At 44.2% G+C, this 23,433-nt stretch overlaps 1 protein-coding gene across 1 annotated transcript in view; it reads left to right on the top strand.

Moving 5' to 3' along the window:
- The window catches only part of UBE2QL1 (ubiquitin conjugating enzyme E2 QL1), a 28,538-nt gene extending 9,945 nt beyond the window's left edge, over nt 1-18,593 (top strand). Inside the window, exon 2 of the mRNA XM_074985972.1 lies at nt 16,323-18,593. Within this exon, the coding sequence (XP_074842073.1) occupies nt 16,323-16,454 (132 nt within the window). The 3' untranslated portion in view covers nt 16,455-18,593. The remainder of the gene's footprint in view (nt 1-16,322) is intronic.
- The last annotated feature ends 4,840 nt before the right edge of the window (nt 18,594-23,433 follow it).

Here is a 23,433-nt window from a genome sequence, read left to right as displayed (position 1 = left end):
CGCATTACAAGGGCAATTTCCCCACGTTTGATATTCACAGTGACTGCAGGCATCCCACTTAACTTAATAGACACTTGCAGAGGCTTTTTTTCTTCTCCCTTCCCACCTTCCTCTTGCCCTATCTAGCTGATTTGTTAGTTTTTATTAAATTTTATCTTTCTTCTAAATTCTCTTTGTCTCAGTTATCAGTATTCTCCAGATCTGAAGAAGTGGGTCTGTCCCACGAAAGTTCATCACTTAATGAGTAATATTGTTAGTCTTTAAAGTGCTACAGAGCTGTTTTTGTTTAATTTTGTGAAGATACAGACTAACATGGCTACCTCTCTGAGACTGAATCACTCAAGTAGTCCCCATTTACTTTAGTGGGGCAGCTCACATGAGTAAATTGTGTAGGCTTTGGCTTTATTGTCAAATACTGTAAAGAATCATACATCTGAAATAAGAGTCAAATGTTAAAGACCTTATTCAAGCTGTAATTAATTGCCCTCTTTCTTGAAGTAAAATGTTTGGATGGAGCCAGAGGTGCTACTCTGTAGGCCAGGGATACCTCTGTGGGGCCGCTCTCAAACCCTGGAAATCACCTAGGATTGGAACGAATCCCTGGGGACTCACACAGAAGGCCAGAGACTTCTATGTGGAAGCTCTATTTCTGCAGTAATTTTGGCCTTTGAACTAATAGTGTCTTATTACCATAATGTTGTTTGTCCCAGGGATGCCCTGTAAGGAAGACCTTTCACCACAGAGTGGAGAGTTAATAAGCTCCGTTGTATTCATTTTCCAATGTAACCTCCACCGGGTTGGGTAGGAGTTTGCATTCCTTCCTCTCGCCCTCTCACTGCCCATTCTCCCATACAGTTCCCAATCAGCAGGATCTGGCAAAGGGGGAACACAGCCATTAGGCTGCTGAGTCCCCTTTTCATGCGGAAAGGACAGTTCCAAATGGAAGGATCACAAGGGCACAATTTTGACTCTGTTTTTACTGAGGCAAGACTTCCATTACTTTTGGTATTTTACCTGAGTCAGAACCTAGTAAAGACTGAATGAAGACTTGTAGTTTGGTCCAAAGAGTAAAACAAACGTAAGGCACAAAGGATTGAACTGTCACATTTGTTTAATTGAGTAGTGGGTTTTTGGTGAGCATTGTGATACTGCGTAGCCTCTTGGGTCTGGCCTGACACCGGGTTAAGTGGTACTTAAGTGTGTGAGTAAGATAATCACACGCCACGGGCTCCTTACTGCAAGGTGCCAAACACTTCAGCACCATTGTGAGCATCCTCAGCTCTCATTCGGAGCTGTGAGAGCTGTGGGAACTCATCATCTTTCAGGATTGAGCCCCACATTAGATAAGCGGACGTGCGTTGCTCAGCAAGCAGGGAAATCAGCACCCTGTTCAGGCTTGTGTACTGTGTATCCACCCTTCTGTCATTACTGCCATGACAACAGGATAGAAAAGGGCACATTCCTTAAGGAGAGTGGGTGCACCTTGGTGGAAATGAATTTGCACCACACCCCAGCATACACAAAAAGCACTTGTAGTTGAGTAGTTTAGACAGCAGAATTATTACTGCTGCAGAGTAGAATAGCTTTTGCTACTCCAGATAATAGCCAGGCAATGGGGAAAAGCACAATTAAATACATTGCACCCACACCCACACACGCATATATGCCTGCCCTCAAATACCTTTGTGCTGTCTTTCCTTCATTTCTCTGTGTGTGTCTACACTTACGGGAGATTGACGCATTGGTGGTCCATCTTCCAGGGTTTAATTTATCATGCCTAGTGGAAGTGCACTAACTGGAACTGTCATGTTGCCACCATTGACCCTGGTAGTCCTGGCAGTTGCAAAGAGTAAGGGAAGTCAATGAGAGTTTCTCCATCAACCTCCCACTGTGTGGATGACAGCAAAAATCATTCTTAGATAGGTCAAACCCAGCTATGCAATTCTCACAGCTGGATTTGTGTATCTGAAATCAATTTTACCTCCTAGTGTAGAGCTGGCCTCTTTATTTTGCAAAATTTGTTCTTGTCTCCCCGCCGCTTGCAGAACCCAGGAAGTTGACTAGCATATGGCTCCCCTACGCTGGTGGGACCTGGGAACTGACCAGCAATGTTCTGCCTCCTGGTTTCCCTCTCCCCACTACTAGCAGAGGGTCCTAGGAAACTGACTAGCCATGTTCTGGTCAGTGTCCTGGGTCCCACAAGTGGAGGGGGACCTGGGAACCAAGTGGAAGCCTGGTGGGGTGGTCAGTTTCCTGACTCCTGCAAGCCCAGGGGACAGGAACCAGGCTGGTGCTTCCCGGCTCCCAGAGTGGTGGAGAGTGGGGAGCCAGGTGCCACTTGTCCCTGGCTTCCCCATCTGGCAGCAGCTGTCTGCCTGCCTGGCTTCTCTCAGCTGGGGGAGCCTGGCAGACAGACAGCTGCAGAATGGCTTTGAGTTGTGTTTAACTTGCGTTAATGCGAAGTAAGCATAATTTGAGGTCATGCATTTCAAGGGTTTACTATATAAGCATTTAGATGCTTCTGTTCATTCAGGACAGTGTCTCTTCTGCTCTCCCTACAGCTCTGAGAAAACCTGTGATAGGCCTTTACCTATCCCTCTTATAGCATAGTGTAGGGGGTGGAGTTAAGCCTATGCCTACTCCTCACTCTTCTCTCACTCTGCACAAAGTGGAACACTCTAGCACCTGCTTTCCTGGCATGCGGAAAGTGGTAGTATGGGCACAGCACCAGGAGGTGAACAAGCATGCCAGACAAGCCGTGATTTGGCTCCTAGTGAGTAAGTCAAGGAGGATTTGGCCTTGGAAGCCTAGTCCTGGATTCTTTCCACATTCAAAACTCTGATTTATTTCAGTGCAAGGAAATCAGGATTGAGATGTTGGTATCAAACCCTGTTGCAGGCTACAGTAACTTAACATCAGATTGGAAACCAAAGCAGTCCTTTTAAGTTAAGATGTTGCCTTGTTTTTTTTTCTTAAAAGTTTGTCCCAGTTGTTGGACCGAGAAACTGAGTAGGCTATTGGGTTTACTTGGGTTGTCATTGCTATTGTAACAGTATTTGAATAAAAGTAGTTGATTATGCAACTGTACAAGTCTGGAAGACGATCTGAAGCTCCTTTATTACTCTAGCTGAATTTTGCAACTTGGCAACTTGGCAAGTCCTTTGGGAGGTAATTGACATAATAGTGCCTAGTGGCCTACCTGCTGACAGTGTGTTTTCCATGGGCATTCTTTCGTGGAGTGTAAATCCTGAAGGGACCATTAGAGCATCTAGTTGGACCTCCTGTGTATCACCTTTCACCCAAATAGTCGTCTAGTGAGCTCAATAGTTTGCGTTAGACTAAAGAATTTCGGTACTCAAGAGGTAAAGTTGTTGTGTGCCACAGGCAGAGAACAGGAGACACCAAAGGACCACCAGTCCCCAAAAATATCTTCAGATTATTGTAATCCATTCCTCAGGCTCCCGAAGAACCCCTGAGATTGTGACCTGGGAGTAAAAGCCTGCCCAGTTATAAATCGTGGTTATAACTCTGAGCATGGGAGCACACAGCCAAGCATATAAGAAAGAAGATTCTGTGTACCACTTCATAGCAGTAGCGTAATGGCGAGGACATAGGCAGCCAGCCTAATACCATCTGCCAGTTGAGGGTCAAAGGCGGGAGTCAGGACTGGTTAGCGAGCAAATAAGGAGAGGGCAGGCCTGCCAACAGTGGCTGTGGGGAGGAGGATAAAAGGGGACAAATGACCCAGGGCCCAGTGATTCAAAAGGCCCCGGAGCTCCAGGCCAACTCCACCACAGAAACGACGGTAGCCAGAACCCTTGTTCCTTTAAATTACCGCTAGAGTTCCAGGCAGCTCTGAGGTCTGTTTCGCGGATTTGTTGCATGGTGTGTTTTTGTCGGATTGTGACCAGGTGATTCAGATCACTTTGGAATAATAAAGGTCTGGATTCACAAAGTGACTAAGTTACCTTACTGCCATTTTAAGTGCCTAAGTCCCAGATTTAGGCACAGTTGAAATTTGCAAAATTCCTCCGCTGCCAAACCTTGTAGACTCCTAAACTCAGTCTCTCATTTAAGTTTTTACAGTAGAAGGCATCTCTGCACTTACATTTTGCCTAGAGGTATGCAGATTGCTCCCTCACAGGAGGTGTCCAGATTTCAAGAGCACCAGGTGCTCCTCCTTCCAGCCTGAATTTAGGTACCACCGAGAATGCTGTCTTCCATATATCCCGTTCTTGGGCTCTCCGCTCCCTGCATTCACTGTGTAGGGACTTTGAGCACTTGACTCAGGCCTCGTGAATCCCAGTGACTGTCTAGGCCAGGAGTGTGCAAAGTGGGGAGTATGCTCTTGGGTTGGGTGGGTGAGATTTTAGAAGGGGGTGCAGAGCAATCAGCCTCCCTCCCCCCATGGCCTCCCCTGTCTCTCTCCGCTCCTGCGTGCCCAGCCCCGACCCCTCTTCCATGGCACAGCCACAGGCAAGCAAAGGCAGCCGACTGTGTGTGAGCGGCTGCAGCCATGCTCCACCTGCAACCTGAGCCTATAGCCTGCAACCATGCCAGGCCTCCCAGGGAAGCCAGGCAGAGGGCACCGGAAGGCTGGTGCTGAGCAGCCCGTGACCGGCCCCGGAGGCAGTCAGGGAGGAGTGAGCCATGTGTCAGTGAGCTGCACTACTCTGCCCCTGAGTTGTCCCACTCTGCCCATGCTGCTGGTCCGCCCCAGCCCAGGGAGGGAGTCTTGAAATTTGCAGCCAACTTTGCCGGAGTTCCCTGGATGCCCTGCAAGGAGATGCCGGGGGTGCAGGTGCAAATGCTGGGCATGGGGGGAGTGTGGAAGGGGTGTGTAGAGGCTAAAGCAGCAGGGGCAGGGGGAGCCCCAGTTGTGCCTGGGGGAGCATGTGAGAGACTGAGGGACTCCAGCCACTCCCTTCCCTATGAAAGGCAGGAGCAGGTTAGGCAAGCTGCTGCCTCTCCTAGGAGACTTGCCTGCAGTGCAGCCCTGTTTAAGATGATGCCCATAAAGTCTTAGTGCAGGGGTGCGCGAAGGGGGGAGGCATGAAATTTCACAGGGGGTGGCAGCAGAATCGGCCTTGTTCCCCCACCGCCTCTGCTGGCTCCTCCAGTCTCTGCTGTTTCGCCCACCCCCATGGCCACCAGGGAAGCACAACATGTCACTTCCAGGAGACCTCTGCTCACTTTCAGGTTGTTGGGGGACCCCTGCTAGTTGCAGGGACAAAGAGTGGGTCCCGACACAAAAAGTTTGGTCACCCCTGGTCTGGACACTTAGACTTAGGCATTGTGACGTAGAGCGTTGCCATGCCCATGGCCCTTTGTGAATCATGCCCAACCTGTCCTCCTCAGTACTTACTACCCTACCGATCTTTGTGGCATCTGAAGACATCCCCAGCAATAATTTTATAACATCGTCTAGACTGGTGGGATAAAAATATTGATCAGTGCTGGACCACGAATTGATACCTGATGGGCCTGCTGTAAACGGCCTCCCTCGCTGACACCCCCCATTGATAAATATGTTTTGAGACCTGTCAATTAGCCTGTTTTTAGTCCCTCTGATCCAGTGGTTCTCAACCAGTGGCCTGTGGACCACATGTGGCCTCTTTAGCAAACAGCTGAGTCCCAGCTCTACGCGAAAGGGTTGCGGGCTCCAGGGCTGGGGCAAGGTCAGGGTCAGGGTCAGGGCTGCTGCTGGGTCCCCTACAGAAGGGTCCAGCATTGGGAATGCCACCCAGCTCCAACCTGACATAGCAGAGGCCAGGAACGGGGACAGGGCTGCTGTCCAGCCCCAACCCAATACCGGGGAGTCCAGGGCTGGCACTGTCACCTCGCCTCAACCTGGCATGGCCACAGCTGGGCTCGTGGCTGCTGCTCAGCTCTCTTCCTGCACAAATGGGTCTTGGCTCTGGGTTGCAGCTGCCACCCTGCCACACCCATCCAGGCCTGGATTTGGCTGTCACCTGGCTCCAACATGGCTGGATCCAGGCTCAGGGCTAGGGTTGGGGCTGCCACCCAGCCCCACCTACCAGGGACTGGGAGTGGGTCTGTTGCCTGGTCACAGCCCCATGCACCTGAGTCCAGGGTCAGGGATGGTGAGAGGTTGAGGGTCGGAGCTGGGTGTAGGGTTAGGGTTGAGGCTGCCACCTGGCCCTGTATTATAAGGTCTGGGGTCACTACTGCTCCCGGCCCAGCATGTCTGAGTCTGGGGTTTGGTCTGAGCTGCAGTCCAGTTCCACACAGAAAGGTCCAGGATCCCTACTCCTGGTCACTCCAACAGGCTCTGCTCCTAGCCCCATTCCATAGAGGGGTCCCTGGGCCAGGAACACAGGGCATAGCAGTCTGTGATGGAGGGGGAGAAGGGGTTCTGTGGTTCTCAACCTGTGCTCCAGTTAACGTATTGTGGACTGTGTATGAATAAGTTGAAAACTACTGATAAAAACCCTGCTCATTCCATTTAATGGAAGGGTTTTAACCAAAATGCATGTGATAGCAAGTCAGATGCCCTGGTGGAATCCTGATGTGGTTAAGTACATGGTGGCAGGCAAAGGCTTTGATTTTTTGCAATATTGAGATCCCTCCTCTGTTGAGAGGTGATTGAATGGTTTTGGCATCCTCTTACTCAGTGGTAGTTACCAGTCGCTTGAATAATAAATTATCTAGGGGAGCAGGAAAGCCTGATCATGAAGGATGATTATAATCATGAGACAACGATGGTACAAACACACTAATATGTAACCAGCCACAAGGTGTCCTGCATGTGACAAATCCAAGCACTAGGAGACATGTATGGAAGAAACATTTTTAATTGTCTGTGTACTAATGATAAAAGCCTAGATAATAGACAAGAATAACTGGAGATGATTGTGAATGTGAAGAAATATGATACAGCTGAATTATGGAAACTTGGTTGGATAGGTTATATCACTGGAATATTAAAATTGATGGTCGCAATTTATGCCTCTACCGCCCTGGTTCCAGGGCCCCCTGCAGGGCTGCAGTTTGGCCGGGACCACAGGGAGGTAGGGGTGAGGTGGGGGAGCTGTGGGCTTGGTATCTGCAGGGTGTGCGGGGGGGGACCACTGGGGTTGGGGCCGGTGAGCCCCCCCTGGCCAGAAGCCACCGAGCCTGCTCGATGTGAACGGCCAGGGATAGATCCGCCACGTGGTGGCCACACTTGGGGGGAGCACCTGCGGGGGGGGCGGAGCTGCGAGGGAAGTGGCTGCTGGCCAGGCTGACGAGGGGGCAGGAGGTTGGGCGAGGTGAGTGGCCAAAGCCTGAGCCACAGTGTCCAGGCTGCCGGCCAACTGCACCCACACCTCCTTCTCAACTGCCAGCCAGTCCTGGAGCACGCTGGTCATTTCTCGCATGACCACCTGGTTGGCGGCCGCCTCCTCATCCTGCCAGCGCCGTCAACGTGTGGCCTGGCTGTGGCCGCATGGGGATGCAGGCTGGGGAGATGGGGCGGTGTCCTGGCCCCTTGCAGCGGCGGGACTCTCTGATGGGCTGGGGTGGCTGCCCAACGAAGGACCTTTGGAGACAGAAGGGGACAGAGGGACGGCCTGTGAGTGCTGAGTTCCAATGGTCCACTGGCATCCACCCTTCTCCCCTGCTGTCCAATGGCCCATGGGCCCCACGGGATCCTGGGTGCCAAGCGGTTCCCACCTGGCGAGGGTTGGGCTGTGTTCGGTGCCCCCTTCCTTCCTTGGCGTGGGCTGTGGGGCTGTTCTGGGGGGACCCCATCCCTGGGCCCTGTACCTACCAGCTGCAACCTCCAGAAGCTCAGATGAGGCTCAGCTGGGTGTCCTGGAGGGGAGGGTAGTGGCAAGAGTTCCATCACTGGAGCCCTCGTCGTCACCCTTGGTCTCGGTGGGCCAGTCCGTGTGTCGGGGGCTGGTGGCGCCGGAGGGGCCTACCTCCTTGTAGAGGTCCATGGGGGGGAGTGGTGGTGTCCACGAGGTGCTCTGGGGCAGTCACCTCCCTCGGCCCCAGGAGCCTGTGCAGCTCCCTGTAGTGGGGGCCGTGCGTGGGCCATGCCCCCGACCGGCTGGCAGCGTTGCACGCTTTGCAGTAGGTCTGCCTCGGTTCTTTCACTTTGATGCGGATGCTGCTCCTGGTGCAGTCGGGGTGGCCTCGGGTGGTGAGCCCACTGGGCAGCCTGTCGTATGGCTCTGCGTTTCGCTGCCGGGCGCTGGTTTATCAAAGGACCTCCTCGTCCCCCCATAGAGCAAGGAGGTCCTTCAGCTCCACCTCAGTCCAGGATGGTCCCCTCTTGGCATGCTCCTTGCCTGGGCACTGCGAGCCCTGGGACTTGTCATCCAAGGCCTCTGGGTGGGCAAGGGGTTCCTTCCATGCTGCCATCGTGGCCGGGAGTTGTGGCCGGTAGTTGGAGCCTCGAGCAGGGGCAGTCCAACAGGGAACTCGTGCTGCCCCTGCTTGTGGCACTCCCTCATCTTCCTGCCTGGGATTGCTGGGGACCTGGCTCCTGTCAGGTGGCCAGCAGGGACCATAGAGCCCTGCCTGGGCTGGCCAGAGTGTCTCGATGTTCTGGGGGGTGGGGGCCCCCTCCTTGGCAGCCCCCTTACTTCAAAGTAGTGAGTGCAGAATGTCTACACACATCCTACTTCGAAGTTAAACTTCGAAGTAGGGCACTACTCCATTATCGGGAATGGAGTAGTGACTTCAAAGTTAGCCTCCCTTAATTGGCAGTTACCTTCAAAGTAAGGAAAAATGTGTGTAGACGCTCTGCAGGCTACTTTGAAGTAGCCCCTTACTTCAAAGTTAATTTCAAAGTAATTTTGTAGCGTAGACACAGCCTGTTAGTCTCATTCTGACGAACAACCAAACAAATAGCTGTTATCTGTGTACCACTGACCATGATCTGATTGCATTTACTCAGTTCAAACAGAATATGGTGCCAGCTAATAATATGTACATTTGGAACTGTAAAAGGACTGAGTTTCCAAAATGTAAAGCAATTCTCAGCATAACTGAAGAAACTAAACATAACTAAGGAAGTAAGTTTAAAAAGGGGAATATTAAGGACAACTGGAAATTGCTCAAAAATAAGTTACAGGTTAAACACAGGAGTAACTGAGAAGACAAGCTAAAGGAACCAGTGAAATACCAATGGCCAACAGAATTACAGACAACAAAAAATGTTTAAAAACATATTAGGAACAAAAATAAACAATTAAAAATATGTGTCAGGTATAGGTCCGCTTCTAGGTGTACATGATAAAGCTGTAAACAGCGATGTAGAAAATGCAGGGATGTTTCATAGACATTATTGTGATGTATTTGGAATGAAGTAGGAGTCTGTATCCATTCTGTGTAATGTTGTGGATGCAAGAGAAACTTTACCATCTTTAAAAAAGAAAATGTGAGAAAGCATCTGATGCAATAAAAAAGCCTCCAAATAAACAGGCCAGATAGCTTATACCCAGGATTCTTAAGGAGCTAGCTGAGGAGCTCTATGAACTATTACTATTAATTTTTAACAAAGATCAGAAAATAGCGGATTTCCAAAGGCCTGAAGGAATGCCAGTGTAATTTCAATATTTATGAAGGTTAAAAGGGACTACTCAGGGAACTGCAGACCAGAAAATCTGATACTGATTCCAGGTAAAATAATGGAACAATTAATTTGGGATTATCTGCAAAGATTCAGAGGCTAAAAATGTAATGAATGCCAGTCAACATGGTTTCATGAAAGGTAGGTCTTGTCAAACAAACCTGTTGTTTTTTTGACAGACATTATAAGTCTGGTCGACCAATTAGATATTTTCAAAACAAGATAAAAGTGGGAGGCTTTGATATGTGACACAAATAACTTGGTAAAGTTTGCTGTTTAAAATGACTGTCTTTCATAGTCAAAGTACCGGACAGTAGTCATTTTCTCTAAGTATCAATCACATTAAATATAAGTGAAAAATTATTCCATAAAGCTGGTAATGCAGGTTAACTTAGTAATGGTCTGCGTGAAACACTGTTAATATTCTTATATTTTGTGTGACTTGTGAATATCTTTTTTAAAGATATTTAAAGATAAAGTTTAACATCAGTACCAGGCAAATTAGTAGAAACACTAGTAAAGAGTAAAATTGCAAGGCACATAGAAGAGCACGAATTGTTGGGCAAAAGTCAGCATGGTTTCTGCAGAGGCAAGTCGTGTCTGTCTAATCTATTAGAATTCTTTGAAGGGGTTAATAAACATGCGGACAAGGGGCACCCAGTGGACATAATATACCTAGATTTCCAGAAAGCCTTTGACACGGTCCCACACCAAAGGCTTTTATGTAAATTAGGTGGTCATGGGATAGGAGGAAAGGTCCTTTCATGGATCGGGAATTGGTTAAAAGACAGAAAACAAAGGGTTGGAATAAATGGTAAATTTTCACAATGGAGGGGGTAACTAGTGGTGTTCCCCAGGGCTCAGTCCTGGGACCGATCCTGTTCAACTTGTTCATCAATGATCTAGAAAATGAGGTAAGCAGTGAGGTGGCAAAGTTTGCAGATGACACCAAGTTGTTCAGGACAGTCAAAAGCAAAAGGGATTGTGAAGAGCTACAAAAAGATCTCAGCAAACTGAGTGATTGGGCAGCAAAATGGCAAATGAAATTTAATGTGGGTAAGTGTAAGGTAATGCATGTTGGAAAAAATAACCCAAATTACACGTACTACATGATGGGGTCAAATTTAGCTACGACAGATCAGGAAAGGGATCTTGGAGTTATAGTGGATAGTTCTCTGAAGACATCCACGCAGTGTGCAGCGCCAGTTAGTAAGGCAAATAGGATGTTAGGAATTATTAAAAAAGGGATCGATAATAAGACAAAAGATATCATACTTCCCCTATATAAAACTATGGTACGCCCACATCTCGAGTACTGCGTGCAGATGTGGTCTCCTCACCTCAAAAAAGATATATTGGCATTAGAAAAGGTTCAGAAAAGGGCGACTAAGATGATTAGGGGCTTGGAAAGGGTCCCATATGGGGAGAGGCTAGAGAGACTGGGACTTTTCAGTTTGGAAAAAAGGCGATTGAGGGGCGATATGATAGAGGTATATAAAATCATGAATGGTGTGGAGAAAGTGAATATAGAAAAATTATTTACCTTTTCCCATAATACAAGAACTAGGGGACACCAAATGAAATTGATGGGTAGTAGGTTCAAAACTAATAAAAGGAAATTTTTCTTCACACAGCGCACAGTCAACCTGTGGAACTCCTTGCCCGAGGAGGCTGTGAAGGCCAGGACTCTATTAGGGTTTAAAAAAGAGCTTGATAAATTTTTGCAGGTTAGGTCCATAAATGGCTATTAGCCGGGGTAAAGTATGGTGCCCTAGCCTTCAGTACAAGGGCAGGAGATGGATGGCAGGAGATAAATCACTTGATCATTGTCTTCTGTTCTCCTTCTCTGGGGCACCTGGCATTGGCCACCGTCGGCAGATGGGATGCTGGGCTTGATGGACCTTTGGTCTGACCCAGTATGGCCATTCTTATGTTCTTATGTTCTTAAAGGCTTGATCCTGCTGCCTGAAGTCAGTGGGTGTTCTGCTTTTGGTTTTAATGGGAGTGGGACACAACAATGGTTGCTGAGCAGTTGATGGCCAATTCCTGCTTGCCTTTTTCTGTATGGAGTATCCGGTTACATGACTAACAGATAATCAGATCAAATGCTTATTGGTTCGTCATATAACCAGATACTACCATCATCTGCTTATTGGTTAGTGCTATCAGTTACTTGCAGCCACTTCCCCCGCCCCCAAGCAAACTGGGAGTGGCTGGCTCTGCCTCTGTCCCTGCTTTCGCTGGGATCAGGCCATTTCCCCTGCTGCTGCCCTACATTTAAAATACCTCCATTGCACGTAGGCTGGCTCAGCTGCTGTCCCTGCTGTGGGGATTGGGCTCTTCCCCTCTTCTCCCTGCCCATTTAAATACAAAGTGGCAGGGGAGAGGGGAAGAGCCCAATCCCCACAGCAGGGAGAGACGGTGACCCAGCTTGAGTGCTGGCTGAGACTTTTACAGGCAGAGCGGGGGACAGAGAGAGAGGGGTCAATGGTTAACCAAGTAATGAACAGAAATTTTGGCGGTTACTCTGTTACCAGATTACTTACACTTTAACACCTCTGTTATAAATATGTGTGAAAAATGTTCCAGCACCGCTGGTATGAATTGCCATTTTCATTGGCAAATGTGGATGGATTTTCGTAGTCCGGACTAGTTTGCTTTCTGCCCTGGTCAATTTATTTTAATATTTTGGACTTTATGATAAAATTGAATTAAGGGCCACATCATGCATCTACATGTGTATTTTTTCAGCTGTGGGCACAATTTGCATTTTCAAAATTAAAAGTCAAGTGATAACATTATTCTCAAGTAACCCCAGAGGTTCCAGACAAAACCATGTACTTTTTTATGAATAAAAAGGTATTTTGTCCCACACATATTTTTAAAAGGGCAGTTTGCACATTCAAAACATATTCATACATGCAAGCATTATGAGTACAATTATAGCCTCCAGTTGTGGTGAACAGCAGTAACCTGGTCTGCATTTGGGATCTCATGCACATGGGATGCACAATGCAAATAATCAATAATCCTTATATAATAAGCTAAGCCCTGTTCAGCTCTCATGGAGATAAATGGCAAAACTCAGAATGATTTCAATGGAAATAGGTTCAGCAGCACTGCCTGATTTGTGTGTCTTTGTCCATGAAGGAGGATTCAATTTTTTTTCATAGCACAGGTGACATTCTAATCAAGCAGTTGTCCATGTGAGCATGCACTGAAGGGGGGGCGGACCACAGGACAGTCTCCCTGTGTTCGATACCTGTACTATCTCTGGGGAAACTCCAGCAGTTTTTTAAATTGAAAATTAATAGAAAGATAGTGTTCAATGCATTTTTAGTTACCTTTGAATGCAGTTTAACAGCAGCAAATAACGAAAAGGAGCTAACGGCATAAGAGCAGCCATTTTTCAGTCCACCACCAAGTGTACTGTGGATCACCGGTTATCAGCCAATTACAACTTGAGAACCTCTGGTCTATGGCTATTGAAATGCCATTAAAAATTTATGGAGCCTAGGTGTTTGGAGGAAAGGAGTTGTTTGGTCCATTTTGATTTTTATACTTTTGATTTTATCACCAAACTCAATTGTTTATTCAGTGTTATCAGTTAAATGTAATTAGAGTTGGCAATTTTCAGTTAAAAGATTAGTTATTGTTTAAAGTCAACAAGAAATGTGGATTTACAGATGAATATAAGGTATCATGACACTAAATCCTTCAATCCATCCTTCAACCAAAGAACTTTAATGTCCTGCTACCAGTTTCCATTTGTCTGTCAATCAACTGACTGTCACAACACTAACAGATAAGAAGCAAAATATGGGAATCAATAATTGTGACCTATAGAAGAATAACTGGTTAAAAGACAGGGACCAAAGGGTAGGAATAAAGGGTAGGTTTTCAGAATGGAGAGTGGTAAATAGTGGTGTCCCCGAAGGGTCCATACAGGGAGCAGTCCTATTCAACCTATTTATAAATGGGTAAAAACAGTGAAGTGGTAGAATTTGCAGATGATACTAAACTGCTTGATCTAGTTAAGAACAAAGTAGATTGTGAAGCACTTCAGAAAGATCTTACAAAACTCTGTGATTGGGCAACAAAATGGCAAATGCAATTTAATGTTGTGGGTTAAGTGTTTCATTGCGGATAGTTCTCTGAAAACATCCAGTGAGTGTGCAGCAGCAATCAAAATAGCAAGCAGAATGTTAGGAGCAGTGCTCTTATTGTAATAAGTAAATAAATAAATTAAATAAAAGAGGAGCCAGCGCTCAGCCGGCTCCCCCTCTCTCAGCCAGTCCCATGGCTGGGGCTCCCGGTGCTCAGTATTGCAAAAGAAAAAAAAAGGCACTGGTTAGGAGTCATTAAAAAAGAGACAGAGAATAAGACAAAGAATATCTTACTGCCCCTGTATAAAACTATGGTATGCCTACCTCCTGAATACTGCTTATAGATGGTGGTCACCTCATCTCAAAAAAGATATATTGGCATTGGAAAAGTTTCAGCAACAAGCAACAAAACAATTAGGGGTTTGGAATGGGTGCCATATGAAGAGAGATTAAAAACACTGGGACTTTTCAGCTTAGAACAGAGGAGACTAAAAGGCAATATGATAGAAGTCTAAAAGTCATGACTGGTATGGAAAAAGTAAATAAGGAAAAGTTATTTACTTGTTCCCATAATATAAGAACAAGGGGGGGTCATCAAATGAAATTGAAGTGTAGCAGGTTTAAAACTAACAAAAGTGCACAGCAGGCCTGTGGGACTCCTTGCCAGAGGATGTTGTGAAGATCAGGACTTTATGAGGGCTAAAAAGAGAACTAGATAAATTCATAGAGGTCAGAGCCCATCCCTAGACCCTGTTTGTCAAAGGCAGCAAATGAATGACAGGAGAGGGATCACTTGATGATTACCTGTTCTGTTCACTCCCTCTGTGGCACCTAGCATTGGCCATGGTTGGAAGGTAAGATACTGGGCTAGATGGACCTTTGGCCTGACCCAGTATGGCTGTTCTTCTGTTCTTATCTTTTTATGTAATCAAATATATTATTTGGTTACATCTAAGTGTAACACTGTTGCACAAGAGCAGCTGCCTATCAAATCTTTTCGTGCTAACAAAGGCTTTCATGTCAGGCTGTCAAACAATTATGATGAAGTCATGGGCTGTGACTACACTTGTCCCCTTCTTTGAAGGGGGCATGGTAATTAGGGTGCTGGGAGATTACTAATAAAGTGCTGGAATGCATGTGCAGCACTTCATTTGGCTAATGCGCCCCCATAGCGACTTCGAAGTGTCCAACTTTGAAGTGCTGACATGGTGCAGCTGCAGGCACTTTGAAGTGCCTTTACTCCCCAAAATTTACAACTCCAAATTTTGGGAAGTAAAGGCACTTTGAAGTGCCTGCGGCTACACGGCATGCCGGCACTTCCAAGTTTGACACTTTGAAGTCGATGCGAGGGAGAATTAGCCTAATGAAGTGCTGCATATTCACAGCAGCACTTCATTAGTAATCTCTAATCACTCTGATTACCATGCCCCCTTTGAAGAAGGGGCAAGTGTAGACATAGCCTTAGTGTAATAATCTAAATAATGTTTTACTTATTAGATATAAGCAATACAAATTAGCATTTTAAAGAACAGTATTAATACATGGTGGAATAAATTTGCACCTGTATTACCATCTAACACCTGCTGATTTCACAAATAATTTAATTAGCATCTACACCAAACGTACAAAATTATTCTACATTGTATATGATAAGCTGTTAACAATCTATTACTTGTATGTCTTGCCAAAATAATGTCCTGTCATACATGTGATACCCACATTTAATTCTGTGCTAGTAAAGATGCAAGAAGTTTGAATTCCTAGATTTTCATTTATCAAAAATTTCATGGTATTCGTGACCCACAAATAGAAATTGTTGGTCTTTTTAATCTAATTTGAAATGTTACACTAAGCCTGTTATATTTAAGAAAGATTAGGACTGGGCATTTGTTTTTCTGTCTTTCTTTCTTTCTTTCTTTGAAATCTTGTTCAATCAGCAGTAAATGCGTCCAGTTGTTTAGTGATGTTACCATGCTGTCACTGGGACAATTTGCCACGTTGGCAGTTCCCTCTGAAGAATACCTTTGAGTATTTTAATCTTAAGTTATTCATTGAAGACTGGGTCATTCAGAGTGTTTACTAATGGACAGTACCTGACTTTGGTTGTGAAGCACAGAAGGTGTGGATTTCATGAAAGATCAACCCTGACCAGGTTGATCTACCAGGTAATGTAAATGTACCCTTAGAGAGGCACCAGACTAGCTCTGTGGGAGGGAATTGGAATGGGCAAAGGAGAAGATTAGTGTCAGTGTTGGTGGGGAAAGCTGCAAAACTTGAGCCCTCTGACTTCCAAACGTGCTTTTACAGCTGCCTATAAAGTGGTAGGTGATTCCCTGAAAGCCTCCCACCTTCCTCCTTTATTATTCAGCAATTAGATGTTATATAATAAAGTGCTGCTTTTGTGTGTCTGTCTGTCTTCTGATGGCAACATTGCTCTTGGGTGGATGGACAGTCAGACTTATTCAAGAATTTGTGATCAGACGGAAGACATAAGGGTCTAACGCTAATACAAAAAGCACATATTGTGTAATACCATTTGTGAATGCCTTTTCTTTCTACTTGTTCAGTGTTTAAATTGGAATGGACGTGTGTGTTCACGTGTTTAATGAGTTTTTTCTCTCTGTTTGGTGCAGGGCCGGATCTGCAGAAAAGCTGGCAAATCCAAAAAGTCCTTCAGTCGTAAGGAAGCAGAAGCAACATTTAAGAGTTTAGTGAAGACCCATGAAAAATATGGGTGGGTCACTCCTCCAGTCTCTGATGGCTGATGTTGTCAACCTGCACATCAATGCTAAACAAAACAACAAAACCAAGTACTATGCCATCTCCTCAGTGCTGTACACCACCCATCCTTTTCTACTTTGGCTTCTGTTAGATACCATGAATGTCAAGGAGACATTTCAATAATTTGATCTGTTTACAGAGGGAGAGAAGACAGATGCTGTTTAGGATTATGTTTGAAGACTGGTGAATGGTCGGTCATCTTTAAGTCACTTTAGAGCGGATGTTACGATTGTGTCATTTGACCCATGCAAGCCATATTGTCTTCATCCTCTTTCCATGGCAGCAGCACCTGACAGCAGTCCTGGAAATTCCATCCATTACTGCTCAGTTCATTTATATGTAAATGAAGCAGTTAATATTTAATAGGGAAGCAGTGCATTGCAAGTACATGTTTGCTGTGCTGTTTATCTTTGTTTCCTATCAGGTCAACATAACTTAAAGGTGTGTCTTTATGTGGAGCTTTGGTCTGCTGTGACTAAATTTAGACCTCATTTGTGCTCTATATATGGCCTTTAATTCATAAAAGCAGAATTATAACAATGAAGGATTCTGGTGTTGAAAAACTGTCAAGTGAAATCACCTAATTGCTCAAATTGTGCTATCTATGCTGGTATTGTGGTATTCTATTGTTCAGAGATAAACCAGTATGATTAGATGAGGTGATATTTCATATACGAGATGCACCCACTGTAGGGCTCAAAGTAGTTGAGGGTAGAATGGTTTTTATCTTCCTGGTACAATGCAGTACTCCTACAACAGCATGTTTGCCTGTCAGCTCTTTAATGGCAGTACGAAAACCAAAAAAGCATAAATTAACCTTCAGACTTATATGAGTCATTTTAAAATGATGTTCCAGTAACAAAGTAAAAGTCAGATTTTCAAAGAAAGTGAAACAATTGGTTTGTAAGGTGATTTTGCATGGCTGGATTTTTTATTTTTGCTCAATGGACATTGTATGTAGTTTGAGCCCAGTATCTGAGAAAACCCACTGATGTATATAAATGTCCTGTTATTTAATCATTAAGGTTTAATTTTCCTCGTCTGAAATTTAAAAACTTTCTAAGGCTCCGTAAAATCTGGAGTATTGTTTATAATAACATAATGAAAGAGGTAAAAAAATGTGGGCTCCAAATGGAAAATCATATTGGATACAATCTGAATAAAATCACCAGTACCGTTTCAATGCCTCAAGAATTCAATCATTTTAGACTACTCTTGTTTTCAAATTAATAGATGTATTACTGTGAAACACTAGAAATCTTATTGAAAAGTTACTACTGCTGTGGCAGCATTTTCAATTGAAAGCAGGACATTATTGATTGTAAAATGCAGTCCAGTAAAAAAAAAAATTATAATGTGTTTTTACAGAGCTCTCCATTACGTGCCTAGCACAAGATTAGGCTATTGTTTTTAATCAAATAGTTGAACAGCCTCTGGTTGCATTTTAACCGCACTAAAAAATATTTTATTGCAACTCTTTATGGTGCTTTGTGGGGTTTTGGCTTGATTTAAAGCTGCACAGAATAGGAACGAATAAGCGAATTAACTACAAATCAGAGTGTTGTAGGGCCACTACAGCATAGTACTCGTACAAGAGCATGCTTGAAGAAACACAAATGCATTAATCAACCTTAAAGGTTATCTTGACTCATTTTACAAAAGAATTTCATTGTGTTCCCTTCACCCACACCACCCCGGCACCAGTGCTGCCAGCTTCCTTTGCCCCCTGGTCCTGTTCTCCCACGAGCATCTTTGTACTTTCGTTGGCCCCACATCTTTGGTGTGGAATGTCCTTCCCCAGTTATTCCATAAAGCATTACCCTCTCCTCCAAAGTCCTCTGCCAGACCCACTTCTATCAGTATCCAATGTGACACTGACAATTAGCAGTGTCTAAGACTCTGATTAGATGGTATGTTGGGATTTCTCATTATTTGTTTATTTATTTATCTATTTATCTATATTTTGTCAAATTAACCACCTCAAAGTCATCTGGTTGTTTACATAGCTGGCCTATGAAAACATATTTTTATTATGGTTTCCCCCATCCTCTCACCTTTGTTCCTTTGTTTGGTACGAACATTTGGTATGTCTTGCCTTAATTAAACATCAGTTATGGACAGGATTGTCTTGTACTCTATTTTGTGCACAGCCTGATCTGAGCTGATCCTGATTAGACACTCGGGATGCTCCCGTGATAAAAATTACATAAATGAGAATTTCTCTCTCAGATCTATGTATCTCTCCATTCAGTGAGGAGTCTCACACACAAATCCAAGGGCAGAATGTAGAGCTTAGTTATTAACAAAATTTACAGTCAGTTTTCTTTTTTGTTTGTTTCTGTTGAGGAGAAAGAAGCTTATGTATTTTGTGAGTCATCAAATAGCTTTCAACATCCGCTGTGGTTACTAAGCGCTAGAAACAGTGAGCACTAAAAGAAATGAGAGATTTTCCTGCTAATGGGTAATTTTTAAGCACTTTTACTTCACACAGCATATCAGAATTCTCTTAAAAGCACGGTATATTGCTGAGGTAGATCCATTGGGGGAATGTTACTATCTCTGTGATTGATTCTCTGTCCTTTTTTTTTTCCCTATCGACTCATTATTTTAAACATGATTAATGTGGACCATTCTTCCTCAGAGTCACGTGTTTCATGTTTACTTAAAAGGTTCTGTAAAATAAACCAGTACAGAGGGTAGGTTATCAGCTAGTACCACTTTCCTCACACCTTTTTTTTTTAAATACTTCAAAATGTGGTAAAGAGTTGGTAAAACAAGAGGGCATGGTTGATAAAAAACCACAGCTGCCTTCTAGTTACAGGAATATCTCCACTCCAGTCAGAGCTGTGCAAGCAGTGCGCCAGGCCTCTGGAGTGCTTCATGGCGTGCCAAGCCCTTGAGAAGATGGGAGAAAGCAGTGCTGAGTGGTAGCAGCTGTAAAGAAAGGATAGGTGATAATAACATACAAAAGCAGAGGCTGTGGAATGCGGAAAAAGAAAAGGTACCGTCTCCAGACAGGGTGAAATGGCTCACAAATTGCAAAGGGAGGAACTGCCTTGGGAAGGGAACATCCCAGAATGAGAGAAGACAGAAAGGGGAATAATGGAGAACTTTAGGGATAGCATTTAAGGCTGAAGGGAATGGGAGGGCACTAGGGAATTAGGAAGGTAATTATCATATACAGAAAGAGGGGACATCTACAGTAGGAACAGTGTTGGTGTGCTTTAGGGTTCACTCAGACCAATAAAGGATTCTGTCACTGCCTTTCCTGCACCTTGGGTGCCTTTAGTCTGTGCAGCTTTGACTCAAAACCCTGACACCAGCAGCTTGTTCTCAGCACAAAAGGTCCTCCCGCCGAGTTACTTCATGTACGGTGACCCCAACAATCCTTGTCCTGAATCTCTCCAAAACCATCTCCACTGCATTGTCCAGCCCCTCTGATGGTATGTGTGTGCATTCGGTGGTGAAGATGCTCTAGGCCAAGGGTCTGTAACCTGCTGCTCCGGAGCCACATGCAGCCCTTTAAGGACTTCTTTGTGGTTCCGAATGCTAAAATTGCAATTAAAAAAAGGAAAAAAAGAAACCCTCCAGATTATTTTCAATATTTCAGTGAATATCTAAAAGCCCAACAATGAATAACTCATATCTAAATAGCAAACAAGAAGTGATCTCAAAATGTTGGATAACTCCCCCTCTAATATGTGTAGTGCATTGTGGATATGTGTGTGTGCAGTTCTTAAACTAGGGGGGTACAAAAAGCACAGTTTGATGTTATTTATTAAGGACGGTCTCATATTCACATTCATTGTGGCTCTTGAATTACTGATTTTTTTTAATACTAAATTTGAAAAAAAAAGGCTGTTCTTGCTTTTCTGGTGGCCAACGCCTGTTCTATGCGAATGATAGCTGTCCCATCATCACAATAAAATCACCTCCACATGTGGCAGTGGTTATGTGAGTAGGAAAAACACCCCTGCTGACATAGTGCTGTTCACACCTTGCTGATGTTCGTGTAACTTACGTGGCGTGGGGGTGGGGATACAATCGTTTGTGACATAAGTTATGCCAACGTAAACTGTAGCATAGACACAGTTAAAGTTGATACTCACAAAGGTCATACCAAGTTCACTGCCTCCAAAGAGTCAGGACACACAATGGCTTGCTAGCTCTCCTGGCATGGTACACACTACCTTAATGCACAGCACAGAGATACTTTGTAATAAAAAAGAATACGTTAACAAAGAGCACAGATGTAGGTGATTTCAAGCACCCGTAAAAGAGATATGAAAGCGATGCAAACAAGACAAAACAAAAAAGCACACTTCCTGCTGTCTAAAACTGCATTGTAGCAAGATACAGCTTTGACTAACTTAGCAGCTTACACAAAGTTTTCAGCATTCTCCAGCACAGCTGGCTGGTCCAGTCAGGATCCAACCCCCACAGAATAATACTGGGTTCTTTGTTCCCTCAAGAGACGGATGCCGCGACGTCTTTCAGCAGTTCCTCGTAACCCTATAATTTCTCTTGATTTCAAAGCCAAGAAGTCCTGCCGGAGTTTCAGCTTTGCTCAGCTGACTGTGTCCACCAAGAACTAATGCCAGGTTGCTTTTGCAGTCTCCTGTGATTTTACCGTGCAAATGATCTTGCAGTCTCTGAGGCAAGTGAATAGCTCATCGTCCTTGTCTGTGGTCACACCTGGCCTGGTTTGCAACTGAACCAAAGAGGTGTTTGCTTTGGGCGGGGGGGAGGCCAGGAATGATTTTGCTTTCTTTGTCTGTTGATAGCCTCCACACCATAATATCAGAGCATATCTGTAATTTTACATGCAGCATCCACATCATGTATACAGTGATATTAATAAGCCGCGTGCTGCTGGTTTTCAAATATTATATGATGAGACACATTTAAGATAAATATCATAAACAATGATGCGTGAGCTGTATTGAGTTGATCAAGCCAGTTGAGGTTTCCTGTTCCATGTCAGGGCTCCTGTTGCCATCTCACACCAGGATGCTCTGAGAGTCACAGGCATACCTAGATACAAACTATGAGTGCTCTGACTGCAAGAACACTTATGCTTGTCATAGCAATAGTGCATGCTTGCTGTTGCTGAAGAGCAGTTACCAATTATCCTAGTCTAGACAAGGGCAGAAAGAGAAGAAAGGGGAGAAGAAAACTTACAGGAGGGATAGATAAGAAAGATGGAGTAGGAACAGGAGAACTGGGAGAGAGGTTGTATGGAATGGAAAATAGAGTAAGACTGCATATGGATGGTGAGTAAAGAGACCATAAGATTAATAGAGAGGACTCTCTGTGAAGTCCTACCCAACTGAAGAAACCGCAGAAATAATAGTTTATGATTCATATGGAGACGTATTTCCAGAAGTCATTTTGTTCTTGTGCTCTAGCCATTGAAACATAGAGCTCAGATACTCAGAAGCCCTACAAATTAAAGGATTCTTGGAATTTGCCTGATGTTCCACTCCTGAAGGAGTGAGTTAATAGAGGAAGCAGCTAGATCCAAAACTTTGCAGAGAAGATCTTCTGGTTCATCTTTTTTGCTGTCTGATTTTACTACACGTAATGCTTACTCTCTTAGATAGTCCCATTGAAGCTAGCTTTTCTGGTTAGAACGATCCCTGACCTACAGCACACATGCGATGATAAATATATTCCTGCATTATGGGTTTTAACACAGTTTAAGGACAAACATATACGGTCCTGTGTGCCCTGCAGACTGGAATGATTTTCAGACTAAGTCAAAGGACAAATAGGTTGAAAGTAAATCACCCACCATTATCAACATAGCTGTAGTGGAGAAGCACTGTAGACTGACGTAATTGATACATCAAAGGGCGCAGAAGGGAGGTGTTGCAGCTGGACCTTTGCAAGAAGTCATAAAATAGATATAGTTAATTATCTTACATTCTTTTACTAGCATCTTCTGTACTGTTCACGTGACACCAATGTATACAATTATACCCATGTGTAGCTTGTATCTCCATGCCACCTCTGAATTTGGCCACATGAATTGTACATGAGTATTCTAAAGAAACCTTGTAATATGCCATTTAAATTCATTTTTAACTCCTGAATTTTCTTCTGCAACACTCAAACAATATACTACCATATGTCATATTCTGTAGAAGCATAAATGCTTTCTCATGCCACTAAGCCTAAGGCAAATAAATGATGACACAGTTAGCAAAGCAAAGTTAGAAACAATATCATTTAGATATCCTGTGTTTTTTTCTCCCTACTTGCTTTATCTTTTGACCTCCAAAATGTAACACATAATGATGGCAGCACAGTGATGACATTAGTGGCATTATTGCCAGCAGCTGGTATCTTGATTTTTTTAATGTTATTTCTGCTCCCTCTAAAAATATTCCTGGTCTAATCTCAGTGGTTGCCAGTCTATTAACATACATTATCTTATGTTATCAACTATCCTGTGTTTTTTGTTTTTTTGTTTTTACTCAATGATCTTTTGTGCTTTAATTTATTTGTGGTTCTCTAAATGAGGTCTTTGAGGCATGTCACGAGTATTCTCCATAAAAATCAGTGAAATGCAACTGAACTAAATCTAATTAAGTGTCTGTGTGATTTAAAAGCCTTCTCCTTGAGCTGCCATTTGCATTAAAAAGATTTGTAGACTTGTTTACCACACAGTCACCCTCAGAGGTTTTCAGCATAGCTACAATTGTGAATTCAGCACAGAACCCAAAATCTCAATATTAGGATGTTGAAAGTGAGCAACACCATTACATATATGTTTGAATCATGCACTTCTGGTAATAGGAGGTAATGTCACAAGCTCATATTATTCCTTAACTTGCATGTAATTTCTATTGTTATGAAATTCCTTCTGCTAGTAAGAATATTTTGGGATGACTGCTTTAATTATCAAAACTGGTTGTAGCTCTGTGTTCAGCTGGCTTATATGGATAATGACACAAACTA

This window comes from Carettochelys insculpta, chromosome 2, assembly GCF_033958435.1.
Source record: "Carettochelys insculpta isolate YL-2023 chromosome 2, ASM3395843v1, whole genome shotgun sequence".
Lineage (NCBI taxonomy): Eukaryota > Metazoa > Chordata > Testudines > Carettochelyidae > Carettochelys > Carettochelys insculpta.
The sequence above is the reverse complement of the archived record's forward strand: the minus strand, read 5'-3'. Positions and strand labels throughout refer to the sequence as shown.